We start from the raw sequence: 16,828 nt of genomic DNA on the forward strand, positions 1-16,828 counted from the left end.
TTGAGAACACCTTGGTATCCATGAAGAAACAGGCAAATAGAACACAAAGGAATACCTAAAAACACAAAAGATACCTAAAAAGTAGATCCTAGTAATGAAATATCCAGAACAGGCAAACCCAAGAGACAGAAAGCAGATCAGTGGTTGCCCGGGGCTGGTGCAAGGGGTGACGGCTGATGAGGACACGGCATTTCCACTGTCTGACAAAATGTTCTGGGAACAGACAGTAGTGATGGATGTAAAATTTTGTGAATATACTAATAAATTGTACACTTTAAAAGGGTGAACTGGGGGGTGCCAGCTGGTTAATCGTCTGGCTCTTGACTTCAGCTCAGGTCATGATCTCACAGTTCATGAGTTTGAGCCCCGCATTAGGCTCCATGTTGGCAGGCCAGAGCCTGCTTGGGATTCTCTCTCCCTCTCTCTGCCCCTCCCCTGCTTGTGCTCTCTCTCTCTCTCCCTCAAATAAATAAGCTTTAAAAAATAAAGAAATTAAGTAAATAAATATTTTTAAATGTTTTATTTATTTCTGAGAGAGAGAGAGAGAGAGAGAGAGGGAGAGACAGAGAATAAACAGGGGAAGGGCAGAGAGAAAGGGAGACACAGAATCCAAGAAGCAGGCTCCAGGCTCTGAGCTGTCAGCACAGGGCCCGATATGGGGCTCAAACTTGTGAACCACGAGATCATGACCTAAGCCGAAGTTAGATGCCCAACCAACTGAGCTACCCAGGCGCCCCTAAGTAAATAAATACATAAATAAAAGGGTGAACTCAGGGCACCTGGATGGCTTAGTCAGTTAAGCATCTGACTCTTGATATTGGCTTAGGTCATGATCTGGAAGTTGGTTGTGAGTTCGAGCTCCTCATTGGGCTTTGTGCTGAGCATGGAGCCTGCTTGGGATTCTTCCCCCACTCCAAACCCTCCCCACTCTGTCTCAAAAAAAAATAATAATAAACATTTTTTTTAAAAGGGTGAACTTAATGGTATGTGAATCATATCTCCAAAAATCTATTACTAAACAAACAAAAAATTCCACGTAGAGTCAGAAACTTGATACCAAATGAACATGGCACCAAAGGAAAAAAAAAGCAACAGGTAAATGAAAGATCTTAACGGCGCTGTGTAAATTACCAGTATACAAAGTAAGAAAAGACCTAATTTCTTACTCCAAACACATACAAGTAGGAAGTGCAAATGAATGAGACCTCAGGGAAGGGAAAACCACAGAGCTAGCAGAAAAGGATCTAGACAAATGCACTTACAACCCAGTGAATGAGCAAAGAATAAGGAAGGCCCCAAACACAAATCACAAGGTGTGCAACGGCTGCTTTTCAATAAATGAACATCAAGGATTCCTGCTCCACAATGGTCCACAAGGCTGGCCGTTGTAACAGACGGACACGGACAAAAGACATCTGAACAATTACAAATGGTGGAAGGTCTCTATCCAGAACATATACAGAATTAATGCAAATCAACAAGGCAGAGTCAGGAAACCCTGCAGAAAATGAGCAGAGAATATAAACAGACAATTCTTAAAGGGGCACCCAGATAGCTCTCAAATACACCAGATGATGAAGCCTGCCGGCAACTCACAAAATGCACATAAAAACGAAACAAACTTTCTAGTGAACGTGAGAGCAACATTAGAAGGTGGTAAGGAATGAGCTAGTTTGTGAAGGCTGCCGGACGGGATGAGAGAATCCCTGGCCCAACCGCCAGGATGCGCTGTCCCTGTGGGGAAGGTGCCCCGGAGAGGGGCAGAGAGCTGCTGAGAAAGCAGAGCAGAGACAGACTGGGGACGAGCTGGCATGGACAGCTCCTGGAGAGCTCTGCTTGCGTGGAAGCAGATCCAGTGGCAGCTGAGGGGCCAGAGGGCCTAGGGAGTCTATTTCAGCAGGGGATGCAGCCTGATGGCGTGCACAGGGAAGAAAGGATGGTGCTGGAGCAGATGCTCCTGCAGTGGCCGGGCACAGCCTCAGGGGTGAGAACACGGGGAGCACAGAAGAGGCGCAGTGTGGAGAGGAGCCCACAGGATGCCTGGGGCAGCAAGACAATCACCGCCGCATCAAATCAAGGCTGAGTGTGTGCACAGGGTTCTCTGGGCCTGAGGGCTTGCCCACCCATCAACGGTCCAAGGTCAGGGTACCCAGTGCCTTACCTGGTGGAGCAAGAGGGGCCTGGTCACCTGCCTGGGCCTTGCCGAGCTCATCCAGGATCTCTTCGTGAACCGAAGGCAGCGGGAAGGACTGGCTCCTCTTCAGCAGAGGCCCAGGGGCTGCTGTACGGCTGCCCCCTCGATCTGCCGGGAGGAGACGGGTGGGAAGCAAGGCCTCTGTTCCCACAGCAGTGCACAAATCACGTCTCAAGGGCCTCTGACCACACCCTCACCACCTACACGTGCCTGGCCCTTCCCAGGGACCGTTTTAGTCCAGGTGGCCCTCCAAGCGCACTGGCATGAGCCTGGCACGCTTCGGTGCTCCACCGGACCCTCAGGTGAGTTTATACAAAGCCACCTTCCAGGAAGGACCCCGCGCAGCATAGCTTGATTTTACTAGTCTGTTAGCCATTTGTTTACACACGAGCTGGTGACCTGTCCCACATCTGTTAGCATGGCTGCACATTATACTGTCACCCTGGAGGTGACCCCTAGCCAAGATGCTTCAATGGACAGTCTCTTGCCCCAGATGTAGGCCCCTCTCAAGGGCTAGAGCGACATGAAGTTTGGAATCTGCTCCCCCAACGGCTGTCTCCTGGAGCCAAGTCCTCCCACAGAGACAGGGGTGAGGGGAGGAAAGGAGGCCCGACACAGGCTGGAGGCCAGGCCAGGGCCAGTACCTGGATCGCAGGACTCCTGGGGCCGGAGGGGCCTCTCAAGACGATCCTCAGAGCCACAGCACACCTGCCTCTTGGCCTTGCCAGCAGCCACGCTGGCCACAGACACCAGGGGGATGGCCTGGCTCTCCTGGGGCGAGAAAGAAGCAGGTGCTCCAGCGGTACCCTGGGCTAGTACTCTCCGCAGCCACACTTAGGGGGATGAGAAGAGTGGTGACCAGTGGAGAGACTAGCTGTGTGCTTACGGCACCAAAGGCCCAGCCTGCTTTATCCTGGCAACTCCGTCAAGTTTAAGTGGTGGTCCACACTGTCAGAAACCTTAATGCCCTTCATTAAGATGGAAAGTAATATTGGGGCACCTGGATGGCTCAGTCAAACATCCGACTCTTGATCTCGGCTCAGGTCCTGATCTCACAGTTCGTGAGTTCGAGCCCCGCATCGGGCCCTGTGCTGACAGCTCAGAGCCTAGAGCCTGCTTTGGACTCTGTGTCTCCCTCTCTCTCTGCCCCTCCCCTGCTTACACTCTGTCTCTCTCAAAAAATTAACATCAAAAATTTGTTTTAAAAAAAGACGGACAGTAATGTAGAAAACAAAAGGTTGGGGCACCTGGGTGGTCATGATTTCAAGGTTCATGAGTTTGAGCCCCCACATCGGGTTCTCTGCTCTCAATGCAGAGCCTGCTTCAGATCCTCTGTCCACCCCCACCCCCTCTCCCACTTGCGTGTGTGCGTGCACACTCTCTAATAAACATTTTTTTTTAAATCTTAAGTTAAAAAAAAAAACAAAAGGATATGCCCTAAAATACCAGTAAAGGAAGATGATAAAACCTAATGCCCATCAAAACTAGAGACAACACCCAAGTGTAACACTGACCCCAATAATTAGAGGTCAGCATCCAGCCCCCTCCAACCAGGGCCTCGGAGGGTCTCATCTACTGCTCACAGCAGCTCCGGGTGGAGTGAGCTGACCCTTCTCACAGCCATCAGCTCAACCCCATAGCAGGAGGGACCCCAGGGTGCAGGAGGTGGCCGCCTCCGCTGGGTGGGCAGGCAGCTCAGCTGTGTGCGCCAAGTGAGCAACGGGAAAGGGGAAATGAGGTCACAGAGCAAGGTGACCAAAGGGGCCACATTCAGGCCAAACTGCAGGCTGTTCTGGGAGGGGTATCAGAGCAGGAGTCCCATCCCCCAAACCCCATGGGTGGGCAGGGTTCTCGGCAGGAACTCTCGGGACACTCAAGCCCCCGACTCATCTACCAGCATCTGCTTTAAGGCAGAGGAGTAAACCTTTCAAAGCCCAGGGTCCTGGCCGCAAGGATGGGGGTGGGGGGGTGGGGGGAGGCGAGTCTGCACTTACAGGGTTGAAGAGCTCTGTGGTCAGGCCCAGGTAGTTGTGCAGAGCCAGAAAGGTGACCCTCTGCAGCCGCACCATGATGATCTGTGAGGGGACAGCCAGCTGTGCCAAGCCCGGCGCCTCCTCAGACCCCCGCGCCCCTCGCCACCCTCCCAGGCATGAACCCGAGGTTCTGACAACCCCCCAACGGCCACCTAAGATATTGACGCTAGGGACGTAAGGACTCTCTGCATTATGTGTGCAAGTTTTTGGTAAATCTTTAAGATTACTTCAAAACAAGTTTAATAATAAAAAAAGAACGACCTCTTGGGGGCTGGTAGGAGTTCCGAGGACCTCTGTGAGGTCATGAATGTTAACTTTTATTGTAAAATATGTATCACAAAACTTCCAAAAAGCCACCTTAATCCTTTCTACACCCACTCGGGATGCGCCTTCATGTGCGTGCAGTGGCTCCCAGGCCAGAAAGGGGGACTGTAAAAGCGACCCACCTGCACTACCCTCACCAGGGTTTCAGGATACTTCTCAAAAACTCCTTGAAAAGCCACTGCTGGGAGCCGGAGAACGGTGGAAGGGACAGCCGCGCGGGCGGACACGGTTTTGTATGGAGCAGTGTGGCCCTGCAAGGACAGCGAGGTCAGGCCGCTCCCAGCACCCTGTCTCCAGAAGGGGCGAGATGCCAGCACCTTGCCCCACACGGGACACCCACGAGGGCCCTGAGGAGCCTTGCCCTGCACGGGAAGCAGATGGCCAGCGGGCTCCAAGCACCAACCACCTCAGAGGAGCCGGCTGGCACTACAGAGAAACCCGTTTTTCTGGCGAGGATGCCACCCTCTGTTGGCACCAGCCTATCCTTCCACTGTTGCTTCCTGGCAACCCCTGGGATTTTCTCTGTCCTGATGGCTTTGCCTTTGTCAAAAGGTCACATAAATGGAACCACACAGGTCTGGCTCCTCTCACAGAGACGGCAGCTGGAGGCCCGCCATGCTGTTCACACACCAATAGTGGCACTCTTCATGGCTGAGAACGGGGTTATTTTATGGATGCTTCACAGTGTCCTTACCACCCAGCAGCTGAAGGGCACTGGGTCTGTTTCCAGTTTGGGGCAATTATAAATAAGCTGTTATAAATGTTCACGCACCGGATTTTGTGCAAACAGTTTTCTTTTCTCTTGCTAAATATCCAGGAGTGGAACTTCCGGGCCATGCGGTCTATGCATCTTTAACTTTCAAGAAACTACCATGCTGTTTCCACAGTGGCTGCATCACTTGCATGCCTCCCTTCCCCCCGCCCTGCCACGGATGAGTCTCAGCGGCCCACACGTACACATCTACACCGCCAGGGTTGAATGGTCAGGAACTTGGCTGGTCTGGGTCCCTGGTTTCAGGGGGAGCCCCTCGACCCTTGTAAGTCCTCACATGTTAGCAATGTCTGTGTTACCAGGGTGGGCCCAGCAGTCTCTGGAGGGAGCTGACTGTAACTGGAAGTTTCCCCACAATGGGGGAGCGGGGTAGTCCCGACCTCCTAACCAAGCCCTGTACATCGGGAACTCTGGGCATGTGGTTCTCAAATGCTCTAAGTGAGTTCTGGGACTCAGCTCTTCTCCTTGGAATCGTTTCTGCTCATTTCACATCCTTTACAGAAAGAAAACTGTGCACCTTACAGATTCCAACACACCAGCCAGAGCCCTACACAGCCATATGGGGCCTGTCCTGCACGTCTGGGTAGCCTCTCCCAGCACAAGGCTCCAGGCAGAGGCTGCCCCCAGCTGGCCTTCCAAGGCAGGTCTGCCTTGCTCATAGGTAGTGTCCCTCTCAGCCCTGGCCAAGCATCTCATAAAGGCACACCAGGTCCTGGGGCCAGAGCAAGATGCCGGAGTCCTATCCATGCCTCCACCCCAGGCCCCACCACAGCTCAAAACATGTCTGTGCCAGCCTAACAGGGATGGGTGAAAACAATGGGCACCCTCAAAGTCTCTGGAGTTTATCACCCCCTTGTGCACAAGAACTCAAGAATTGGATCAGAGGACACCCACCAAGGGCTCCGCCCACCATGTGAGTGTCACACAAGTACATAGGTTCCTGGCCCCACACGGATGCATCCTTGCCAAGGTCTGCTGAACTGCTCTAGAGACTCCTCTGTGCAGTTTCTGGGGAAACTGAGGTATAAGCTGCCTCAATGCATAGCTAAAAGTGAAAGCAGAAAGTATAACTTCGAAGGTAAGGTGACAATCACATGCCACCTTTTGAGCTACACAGGTGTGTGCATTATCTAAGCTCAAGTAGCAGACACCTAAGATTTGCTTCATTGTATGAAGACTTTACTCATGAGAAAAAGAAAATTAAACATTAAATTCTAGTTAATGAGATGGGAATAGTCATGCTGAGCTGAGACTTCTTGAAGCTGGTGATGCACACACGATTAATTTTACGATTCTGTCTACTTTTGAATATGTTTCAAGTGTACCATGGTAAAAAGTTTAAAAATCCCAAGATAACATGAAATGTTATCTTTTAATTGACTGGACTGGCAAAGATCAAACATGAGATGGCTCCCTAGCTGGTGGGGTGAGGACACAGGTGTCCTCCCGCAGGACTGTGGCTCAGGCGTGTGGGGGGTGCACTCTCACACCTGGGAAGTCTCTGCTAGGGATTTGTCTTGCAAATTGGTCCTCAAACATATGGAGTGGTGTGCACACAAAACCAGTCAACAGCAGGAGATTGGGAACAACAGAGAGACACCCATTACCACAGAAGATCCATGGGAGGGCCCTCCTAGGAAGGGGCCTTGGGGCCTAAAGGGTGAGAGGAAGTGTTTTCACTCACAACATTTGTGCCTTTTGCATCTCAGACCACGTGTATATAATAATAATCATTTAAGAGACAGCCAAAACCCGTGAGCAAATGCCCAGCTCTCCTTCAACACACAGTTAAAGCTGCTCTCCCACACACTCTTGACCTGCTAGGGGTCCCTCCCGTCCTAGGCCAGCCCCTCGCCACTGGGGAGAACTGGACTCGGCAGTGAGGGACATGCTGTCCAGGTGACTTCCGGGTAGACCCAGGAGACTCACAGTGATGACATCCAGGATGCTGAGGAGACTGTGGACGCTGTCTCCAGCCAGAACCTCCTTGACCGCCACCTCGGTGCCATCCTGCACTCAGGAAACAGAGCAGAGTCATCCCCTGACAGGTGGCTCAGCCCAGCCCAGGCCAGCTGGGCAACCCAGCCTCCACTGTCGCCTGTCCCAAGGGTTAGGCTGTGCCCTACTTGACCTTCAGGAATTAGAGGTGGAATAAGCTCCAAAGCAGAGGACAGAAAAAACAAAGATGAGTTAAGAGCAATCAGGAAGCTTGGCCTGGGCGTGGCCCTTCAACCCAGGGCTTATTCTCACTAGGAGGACTTAGATTGAATTTCATAAAACCTAAGTGAGTGTGCTGGCCCAAACAAAAAGTTCTAAGGACCAAATTCGGTTGTTACTGGCATAAATAATGGCATTTTGATGTGTTTTTCCACTGGATTAAAAGAGAAAGAAAAGCGGGTGCTTATTTATTTACTTATTTACTTATTTTTTAATTTTTTTTTTAACGTTTATTTTTATTTTTGAGACAGAGAGAGACAGAGCATGAATAGGGGAGGGGCAGAGAGAGAGGGAGACACAGAATCTGAAACAGGCTCCAGGCTCTGAGCTGTCAGCACAGAGCCCGACACGGGCCTCGAACTCACGGACTGTGAGATCATGACCTGAGCCGAAGTCGGACGCTTAACCGACTGAGCCACCCAGGCGCCCCAACGGGTGCTTATTTAATACAGGAACTTCTCAGCTTCACCCAGGAAATTCCTTTTTGAACTTGTTCAAACTTGGCCCTGGTCACCCTCCAAGAACCCTTCCTTCTGGCCCAAAGTCACATTTTCAGGAAAGGCCTGCTAGCTGGGAAACAATAACCCTGGATGCTGATGGCCCAAATGGGAGGAAACTAGACAAGGACCATTTCTTCTCTCATCATCCCATCAAGTCCAGTGTGGGATGAAGACACACACACACAGTAATTTTGCCCGGACAACATCGTATCTAGAAACCCGAAGAATATGTGGGATCCATTCTGGGTCAGGGCCCACCCCAGGGTCCTGGCAGGTGGGGACTTCCCTAAGGTCAGGGGCCACTTTGTGCAGACTGGGGCTCACTGAGTGTCTGCTTCAACAGTAACAAGCAGTGGGAAGCCTGGGTCACTCCCCTGGGCAAATCAAAGGATACATTCTGCTGGAAAGCAAGACTTCCACAGGCTTGATTGGCCTGGAAGTTGCTCCCTAGGACGTCTGATTCATGGGTGTAATTAACAGAGGCAGGAAGCAAGTATTGCGTTTCCAGCTGAATTAATACCTTAATTATTTTCTTAGAGTTAAAATCATTCACAACAGGCAAGGGTACAACTGATGGTGGCAGGTCAAGACCCAACTGCTGAGGGTGTTCTCGGGAAACTGGAGAGACATCTCAAAAGGCTCAGAACAGGTAAAAGGCAGAAAACCACCGAATGCCACTGAGCCCACTAACCCATGGGTACCCCCACATGCATGAGTGAAGGTAACGTACCAACACTGAAGGGCAGCTGTGTGCCAATGCCGGGACCAAAGTGTGCCATTTTCCCCAAAGAACTGAAACTTAAAATGTTATACTAACTTTTTAATATAAAACTTAAAAAAATGTTTTCAATGGCAGACATCTAAGTAAAAACACAACACGAGCGCCTGGCTGGCTCAGTCGGTAGAGCATGCAACTCTTGATTTCAGGGTTGTGAGTTCAAGCCCCATGTTGGGTGTAGAACTTACTTAAAAAAGAAACACAACAAACAACATACACAACAGACCCACACCCTCCACCTTGCTCTGCACTCCCTTGGGCCATCCACACACGTGACAGGCGCTCTTACCGCGTCCTGGATGCAGACTTCCAGGCGCCCATCCTGCACTACATAGATGCTGGTATCTGGTTCCCCCGGCTGAAAGACGTGTTCCCCTTCGAGCAGCTGTACAAAGATCATGTGTTTGCAAAGTTCCAGGAACAGTGGCTTCTCAAAGTGGCCCAGGACCCTGTAAGAACCATAGCACATGTGGGACGCCTTCTGGAAAGGAGAGAAGGAAGGACAGCATTTCAAAGAGGCTGATGCAAATACAGCCACTGACACAGGCACTGCTGGTCAGACCCACAGGGCTAGAGTTCACAGAGAAGCAGACCCTGCAGCACTGGCCACCTGGAGTCACTGTCAGGACAGAAGCTTACACTTCGGGAATTCCCATAAACTGTTTTCCCGTCAGCTCGAAGAACTCTTGAGCCATGACTATGAATCTGAACCAGAGACATAAGCAAAAGCAGGTGGACGGGACACCCCTCCTGGATGGTGAAGCGCCACTAGAAAGAATGGGGTTTCTGGGCAGAAATGGAAGGGAACCCAGACTTGCAGCTTTGATCCAGCCACACACTTCCCATAGCTGCTCTGAGTTTCCTCACGAAGACGGAAATGCTGATTAGTAAACAAATACTAAACTAAACAGGAAAGAGCTGTGAGAGGCCGTGCGGACGGCCAGGGAAGGTAAACTTAGCTCGGGCAGTCCTAGGGAGCACAGCCCCAGGCCTCCTGCAGCCTCCTTCACCCGGCTGGTCTCACCTCACATTCTTCAGCATGTACAAAACTTCTGATGGCAGGTGAGAATTCTTCACGTCAAACTCTGTGAGATCCGCCTCCAGCAGGGAGGGTGGTGGCTCCTTTGGCTGCAGGGTTGGGTATTCCTTCTTGAAACGCAGAATCCTACAAAGCAGAGATACATGCCTCTGGAGCAGAAGCCCAAAGGGGTTCGAAGCAGATGGCAGGAGTACTGCAAACCCAGAGGCAGGGAAGCCATAGGCAGCAGCGATGGCCAGCAGGCTCACCAGGGCCCGCCAGGGAGGCCAGCTGGGGCACGTGTGGTCTCAAGGACATTCCCAGTACCTCTTGGCCAAAGACAGCACTTTGGTCCTCTTCCTTGCCCGCTGCCGGGGGGCAGCCGTGCTCCCCACAAGAGTGTGGGGCAGCGTGGTCACCTGCAAGGTGAAGGGAAAGGCCGAGTCCTGACCCTGTGACCTACTGGACCCAGCCTCAGCCTCAGGGGTCAACCTCAGGGGTCAACCGCAGCCCTCAGGAGCTGGGCTGCCTGCAGGTGTGACAGCAGCTCCCAGGGTCTTTCCCTGCCTGCCCCACCTGCCCCACTTGCCCTGGGCATAGGGAACCATCCCTGGTGCCGTTGACGATGAAGTGCCACCTGGCCGTATCACCAAACAGCCAGCATTCTCAGAGTGCTGGATCCTCAGGCCTGTGTTCCCTCTGCCTGCAAAGCTGACACTCAGCCTCCCCTCTGTCACGCTGGCACAGCAGCCCCTTTCGACAGCCTTTTAAAAGCTGGCCCTATCCCGTTCAGGCTCTAGGCCAGCATCATGGCCTGCAAGCAGCACCAGTGTGTCTTTGTTTCATGGCCAGGAGAACAGGAGGTCCACCTAAGGGCTCACATGGCTTCTTGTGTGGTATTTCGAGTTTGCTACAAAGAACATGAATTAACTGCTTATCCAGAACAAGTAACAAATCGGGACTATTTTAAAATACCAGGAGTTATTTTAAACACCCATTTCAAGTACACTAAGCCTCTGAGAAGTGTGGGGTCCCTCCTGCCCTCAGGGGAGCGGAAGAGACCGGGGGGTGACCAGGCAGGGCTCCATCAGACTGAGAAGTGAGGCCTCCTAGCTTCCAAATCTTGGCAGGAACCCCAATTCCAGCACCATGGCCAGAACCCTGTGTGTCCACGCACCCCAGAATATTCCTGAAAGAGACCCTGTCCTCTTTTCTAGCTGAGACGAATGTGCACCTCAAAGGGCCAATGAGCCCTCCGTCTCTGCTCTGGCCAACAGTCTCTGAATGTTAGGAGGACCCCACAATGTGGCATGAGGGCAGGTGCAGGCTGTTGGGGCCCCCACTGCGCTGGGGCCTGTAGGAACACAGGGCCTGCGGCACAAGTTACCTTCCTCATGATCTTCCTGCCGTAAAACATCACTTTGTCTCTCTTTCGGAATCTGTACTGCGGAGTGGGCTGTACCTGTCCTGCAAGGGGAGCAGAGGGGTCTCCTGAGCCACGGCTGGGACACAGGCAGGCAGGAAGGCTCTACCAAGCAGCCTGTAAGGCACACACACCGAGCCTATCCTGCCCCTGCTACGGTTTATGGTATCAGGGAATGGCACCCAGCGTCTGGGGTCCAGGCTGGCACAGACTGGATCACAGGGAGCAGGACTCGCAGCCCTTCGAACAGGACTCACAGCCCTTCGTACCCAGTGAAATGGAAGGGCATTCAGAAAAGGGTCTCTGTGAGCCGAGAAAGCTGGGAACATACTCAAATCCCATAGGTCTGGCGTGCACAGCCTCAGGCCAGCAATTCCCACCAAAAGCCACCACAGGCTTGAGGGCTGCTCCTAGAAGCTCACAACAGGGGTTAGGTCACCGAACCTTCCCCCACTCTCCCAAGCCCTTGTCCCTTCCCCATAGAGGTGGATATCTGAAGTAAGATACTCACGGAATCGGTTAACTCTCCTATACACAAAAAAGACGGTGATGCCAACAAGGGCGAGGGCCAGGAGGGCTCCAATCACAATCCCCACGAGCTGGGTGAGATCACAGACAGACAGAGCGCCTGTCAGCAAGGCTGCCACAGAGCCCCTCCCTACCCCGGCAACAGGCTGGGACGGAGGTGACAGGAGCAGCCAGGAGTGAAGCAAGCCCACAAATCCCAGCGCCCACCCGTCACCAGGAGGCACGTAAGGCGGTTACCATGGTAGACTGTGACCGCTGCTCCGTCAACTGCAGCCCCCAGGACTGCAGGACAGGACCCAGACAAAAGCCAGCCTGGAAGGGAACACTGTGGTCACGAAGGGCCAACACAGGCATGGCCCTGGCTTCCCAGGGTCGCAAGAATAAAGCTGCTGGTTAGAAGGGCAGTCAGCAGCCCTGGGAGAAGTGATCTTCTGGGCTGCTGAGGTCCTCCGAGCGCACCTGCTCAGCACAGAGAGAGAAACCCGACCTCCAAGGCCACCCGTGGGATGGCTGGGCAGGGCCAGCAGCTGTGCCGTGTGGAATCCTCAATCTTCAGCTTTTCAGTTCCTCAGATGCAAGTCTAGAGGAGCAAACCCGGCTAGCCACTAGGGGTGCACCCCACAACACCGTGTGCTGCCAGCCACGTGCCAGGGCACATCGAAGCCTGCACCGCAGCGATGTTGAGAAACCCCAAGGAGCCGCCTGGATTCTGAGAACACGGCATATCAGCTCATAGCAGAGAAAGATTATTTACCAGCACCGACCACTCCCCAAGAAGGAGATTTTAGGGGCTTCTGAAGTCCAGACCCAAGGGAGGGAGGAGGAAGAGAAAAGTGAGCACAGGAGGGTGAGTGGGCAGATGGCTGGGGCCACCTACCTGGAGGGTACTGGCTGATTCCCCCAAAATGATGAAGATGAAAACAAGCAAGAGAAACCAGTGAAACGAGCAGCCACTGTGCATTCCTCCTGGCGCCCACACACCTCCTCCCAAGAGGCCAGGAAGAGGAGAGGGCAGGGAGCCCCTGTTAATCCTCTCTAGTTTCTACACAAGTGCCAAGAACTAAAGCAGAAGCCAGCATTAGACACCAGGAAACCCAGTGAAATGAAAGGGCATTCAGAAAAGGGTCTCAAAAGCAGAATGTCGGTTGCCTCAAGGCAGAATAAGTAAGTGGTCCAGAAAACCATGTTTTTGAACTTGGTTCAGGAGGCAAATGGAAGCTGTGGGAGTTTTTTGCTTCAGAGCTGAGGCATCCAGCCTCTCCTGGCCTCAATTGTGCTCAGCTCTCAACATGACAGCACTCACAACCACACCCTTCACTAAGTGTGTCCCTTAGAGCTCAACCACCGCTTTGGGGACAACCAGGGATATCCACGGAAAGGGTCACACAGGTGTCCCATAATCTAGTTATATAACTTCATATGGTTGAGCAACTCAGGCTTTCGTGGTTGTTTTAATGTATCTACTTTTCTGTTTCAGGAATAGAGAAAGGCCTTTGTGATGTAGCTACAGATGTTCCACTAAGGAAAAGACTCCCATCAAAACAAGAAGTCTGGGGCACCTGGGTGGCTCAGTCAGTTAAGCATCTGACTTCAGCTGAGATCATGATCTCACAGTTCATGGGTTCAAGCCCCACGTCAGGCTTGTGCTAACAGCTCAGAGCCTGGAGCCTCTTTGGATTCTGTGTCTTCCCCTCTCTCTACAACTCCCTCACTCACACACTCACTCACTCTCTCTCTCTTTCTCTCTGAAAAATAAACATTAAAAAAAATTTTTTTAAACAAACAAGCAGAAGTCCTAAGGGGGAGCAGGAACTGAGTTTTGACCTCAGAGAAGAAGTGGCCTCAAGATCCGACAAGGAGACAGAGGGGCCCAGACCACCTCTCCCACATTTAGCCAACTTCAAGGAGCTGCCCACAGAGCAAATGCAGAAACACCCCTAATTGGGAATTTTGAGGCTCTGATTCATCCCCGGAACCATCTAGTTCCATACCTCTGGGCTGGCATCTTCCTCTTGCTTCATGGCTAAAAATGAAAAAAACAGTCAAGGTGAAAAGAAGCACTGGTTCAGGGCAAATGTTCCCTCAACTCATGCTCATGCGGCAGAGCAATGCCTTCAGCCTTTTCTCCTGGGTTCCTCTTCTCCTTAAATTATGTCTTCACTGAAAGGAAAACCCTGGTGGAAAGCTGTGTTCTCCAAGAAGAGAAACACCAGGGCCACTTCCCTCTCTGTAAACAGCTCTCCCATGGCTGCCCAGGAACCTGGAACCGCAGCCAAGTCCTACTCCTCTCCCAGCTGGTCAAGGGCGGGTGTGGGCAGCTCAGCCAAGGCCTAGTGCAGCCAGGAGCTCCCAGTGCCTCAGCGATGAGGCTGTGGCTGGAGGGTGAGGTAGGGGTGTGTGGGGCCAGGCCAGGCAGCAGACTGTGAGAACACCTAGTGGCCTGTGTCAGGGGATTTCCTATCCCGTGTGGTTGACCTCAAGGTGGGTGTGTTGGGTCCAGGAGATGATGAATTGAGGACCTGCCTGGTTCACTTTCCCCCTGTCTAGAGGTGAGGAGCCAGGTCTGGGGCCTTCACCTTGTGGCTCCCAGACCCCTTAGAAAAGCAGCAACAAGGGAGGATTTATCTCTTCCAAAATCCCACCCAGAGAAATCAGGATGCAGAAGGCAGATGCAAGGTCATAGCCCACTTTCTCCTGGGTCAAATGTCCTGTGTCCTCTGCCACCACATGGAGAACCCTTCCTTCTCAGTCTCCTGAAAGGCCAGCAGCGCCCTTGACCCCAGCTCTGTGGTCTGCTAGTGCCCTGACCAGGCAGTCTCCCCACGCACCCCACCCTGCACATCTGAGGTGGGGTAGAGCTCATGGCCCCCAGCGCGTGCTAGGGAGGCAAAGTGGAAGCCATTGCTTCTCCATCTGGGACAGCACAGAGCCAGAGGGAAGGGGCGCAAGTGGGCTGCAGGGTTGGGAAACGGCAGGTTAGGAGGCACCGGGGTTAGTGGCCATGCAGGTTGGGGGTGTCATTTTGGAGGGTCATCAGGTTGGGTAACCTCGGGGTTAACAGGCGTTGGGGTTGACGGGTGTCGGGGTGAAGGGGGCGTCGAGGTTGAAGGCCGTTGGAGTTGGGCAGCTTGGGTTGACAGGCAGCGGGGTCGGGACTCAGGGTCGGGGGACCTCGGAGTTGGGGGTTCGGGGTTGACCGGAGTCGGGGTTGTAAGCGGTGGTTAGTGTCCGGACGACCGAGAGGACACGGCTCCGCCTCCCACAGGCGGCTCACCGTGCAGCGCAGGGCCGCGCGGGCCTGTGGGGCGGTGTGCGTCCGTCACCGGGTGGGGCAGCTAATGGCTACCCTTCCTCTCGGGACCCGCCAGAACCTCAGGGCGCTCTGCGGGGACTCACCGGGACCGCGCGCGCCCGACGCCCGCGCTCCCGTCACTACCCCCCACCGCAGGGCCGCCGACGTCCGCGCTCCCGTCACTACCCCGACTGCCGGGCCGCCGACGTCCGCGCTCCCGTCACTACCCCGCCGCCGGACCGCCGACGTCCGCGCTCCCGCCGCCCCGCCGCGGACGCCGCACCTCCACGCGCATTGGCCGGGGCCTGGAGGTCCCGCCCACTCGGAGGGTGGAGGCTGCGCATTGGACGCAGTGCAGCCAATCGGAGCTGCTTTGCTGCGGCGCAGAGGCCTGACGGCGCCGGAAGCCGCGCGGACTGCCGGAAGTCACCTACGGGAGCCGGAAGCTGAGTGCCGTGCGGCAGAGACCCGCAAGAGTTCGCCTGGCGGCGGCCTCGTACGCGTGAACTGGCTCGGAGGACGCGCGCATCCTGCAGGACCCACCCAGCATGGGCCTCCTGAGCGGGGCGGCCCGCATCGTGGTGCGGGGCGCCGACCGCATGAGTAGGTGGACCAGCAAGCGGGGCCCACGTACCTTCTATAAGAGCCGTGGTACCAAGGGCACCGGCGTGCACGCCCGCGACGGGAAGTTCGTGCAGGTCAAGGAAATGGTCCCGGAGCTGGTGGTGCCCGAGCTGGCTGGCTTCAAGCTCAAGCCCTATGTGAACTACCGCGTCCCGGCGGGCACAGACGTGCCGCTGACGGCCGAGCAGCTGTTCCGGGAGGCAGTGGCACCTGCTATCGAGAAGGACTACAGGGACGGCACTTTCGACCCGGAGCAGCTGGACAAGTACGGCTTTGAGCCCACGCAGGAAGGCAAGCTCTTCCAGCTGTACCCCAAGAACTTCCCGCGCTAGGAGCCGAGGAGTGGCAGCCGCTGGGTGTGCCTGTGGACTGCGTCCGGCCATCGCCCCCGACCGCTGGTCCCGGGGTGGGCGAGCGGGGAGGCATTTCCTTCGTTTTGTTCCTATTAAAGACCTTAGCTACCGTCCGGTGTTGGTTTTGGCATCTGATCATTGTGAGATGAAAGGGTGCAGCATGATAGATCCAGGTGTAGTGAGCGAGGCAGAGCTCACACAGAGGCCCTGTTCCCGGTGAAACTGGAAGCACTGTCTTTCCAACCAAAAAGTTCTGGGGAGGTAGGCCAAGGGCGAGAAGACACGGAAGGAGAATTCACAAGGCACATGGTGCCACATGACAACACTGGTTATCTGTCCCCCCAGATTCTTCACTCCCAAAACCAGTCAGCATATTCCTTATGGGTTGAAAAACAACTATTCTGGGGGCAAAACCTCCCGTAGTCTACAGTCTCCCCTCTGGGTTCCCCGGTTTCAGTGCATAGTCCCTGAAGTCTTACGGATTCTGCTTCATATTTAATTGACCCTTAGTTAAATACCATTAACACAAACTCTTAAGGAGGGTTCAAATTCTTGTGTTGAAATAAATGCACCATTGGCTGGGAAATGATCATTTTTACAGAGTAATTTCTTACATGTTCTGACCCTATATTTTCATCAGAAAATAAAGAAGTGTGTGTTTTCTGACTCTGATCACCTACAACAGAATATTGGTAGAAATTTGACAAATTCTACACTAGCCTGCACTTCAACTACTGTTCCTTCCAGAGAGACAAGAATGAACTATGGGAGT

At 53.6% G+C, this 16,828-nt stretch overlaps 2 protein-coding genes across 8 annotated transcripts in view; one reads left to right on the top strand and one right to left on the bottom strand.

Annotated features, from left to right (window-relative positions):
• The window catches only part of PNPLA7 (patatin like phospholipase domain containing 7), a 64,216-nt gene extending 48,870 nt beyond the window's left edge, over positions 1-15,346 (bottom strand). The window contains exons 1-13 of one of the 7 annotated variants that reach the window (XM_045468882.1): positions 15,184-15,346; positions 13,779-13,810; positions 12,025-12,099; positions 11,771-11,858; positions 11,224-11,303; positions 10,164-10,255; positions 9,843-9,983; positions 9,108-9,267; positions 7,253-7,333; positions 4,674-4,802; positions 4,189-4,269; positions 2,839-2,965; positions 2,162-2,302 (exon numbers count right to left, since the gene is read on the bottom strand). In XM_045468882.1, coding sequence (XP_045324838.1) covers positions 2,162-2,302; positions 2,839-2,965; positions 4,189-4,269; positions 4,674-4,802; positions 7,253-7,333; positions 9,108-9,267; positions 9,843-9,983; positions 10,164-10,255; positions 11,224-11,303; positions 11,771-11,858; positions 12,025-12,099; positions 13,779-13,808 — 1,225 coding nt within the window. In that variant the 5' untranslated portion in view covers positions 13,809-13,810; positions 15,184-15,346. Of the gene's footprint in view, positions 1-2,161; positions 2,303-2,838; positions 2,966-4,188; positions 4,288-4,673; positions 4,803-7,252; positions 7,334-9,107; positions 9,268-9,842; positions 9,984-10,163; positions 10,256-11,223; positions 11,304-11,770; positions 11,859-12,024; positions 12,100-13,778; positions 13,811-15,061; positions 15,081-15,183 lie in introns of those variants that run through there. The other 6 variants (XM_045468880.1, XM_045468881.1, XM_045468884.1 and 3 more) reach the window with 6 other exon arrangements.
• A 139-nt stretch (positions 15,347-15,485) lies between these two features.
• Positions 15,486-16,169, top strand: MRPL41 (mitochondrial ribosomal protein L41). Its single transcript, XM_045468904.1, has one exon. The coding sequence runs from the start codon at positions 15,628-15,630 to the stop codon at positions 16,033-16,035; it is 408 nt and encodes a 135-aa protein (XP_045324860.1). The 5' UTR covers positions 15,486-15,627; the 3' UTR covers positions 16,036-16,169.
• Positions 16,170-16,828: the final 659 nt, after the last annotated feature.

The sequence above is a fragment of the Leopardus geoffroyi genome, chromosome D4 (assembly GCF_018350155.1).
Source record: "Leopardus geoffroyi isolate Oge1 chromosome D4, O.geoffroyi_Oge1_pat1.0, whole genome shotgun sequence".
In the NCBI taxonomy this organism is placed as follows: Eukaryota; Metazoa; Chordata; class Mammalia; order Carnivora; family Felidae; genus Leopardus; species Leopardus geoffroyi.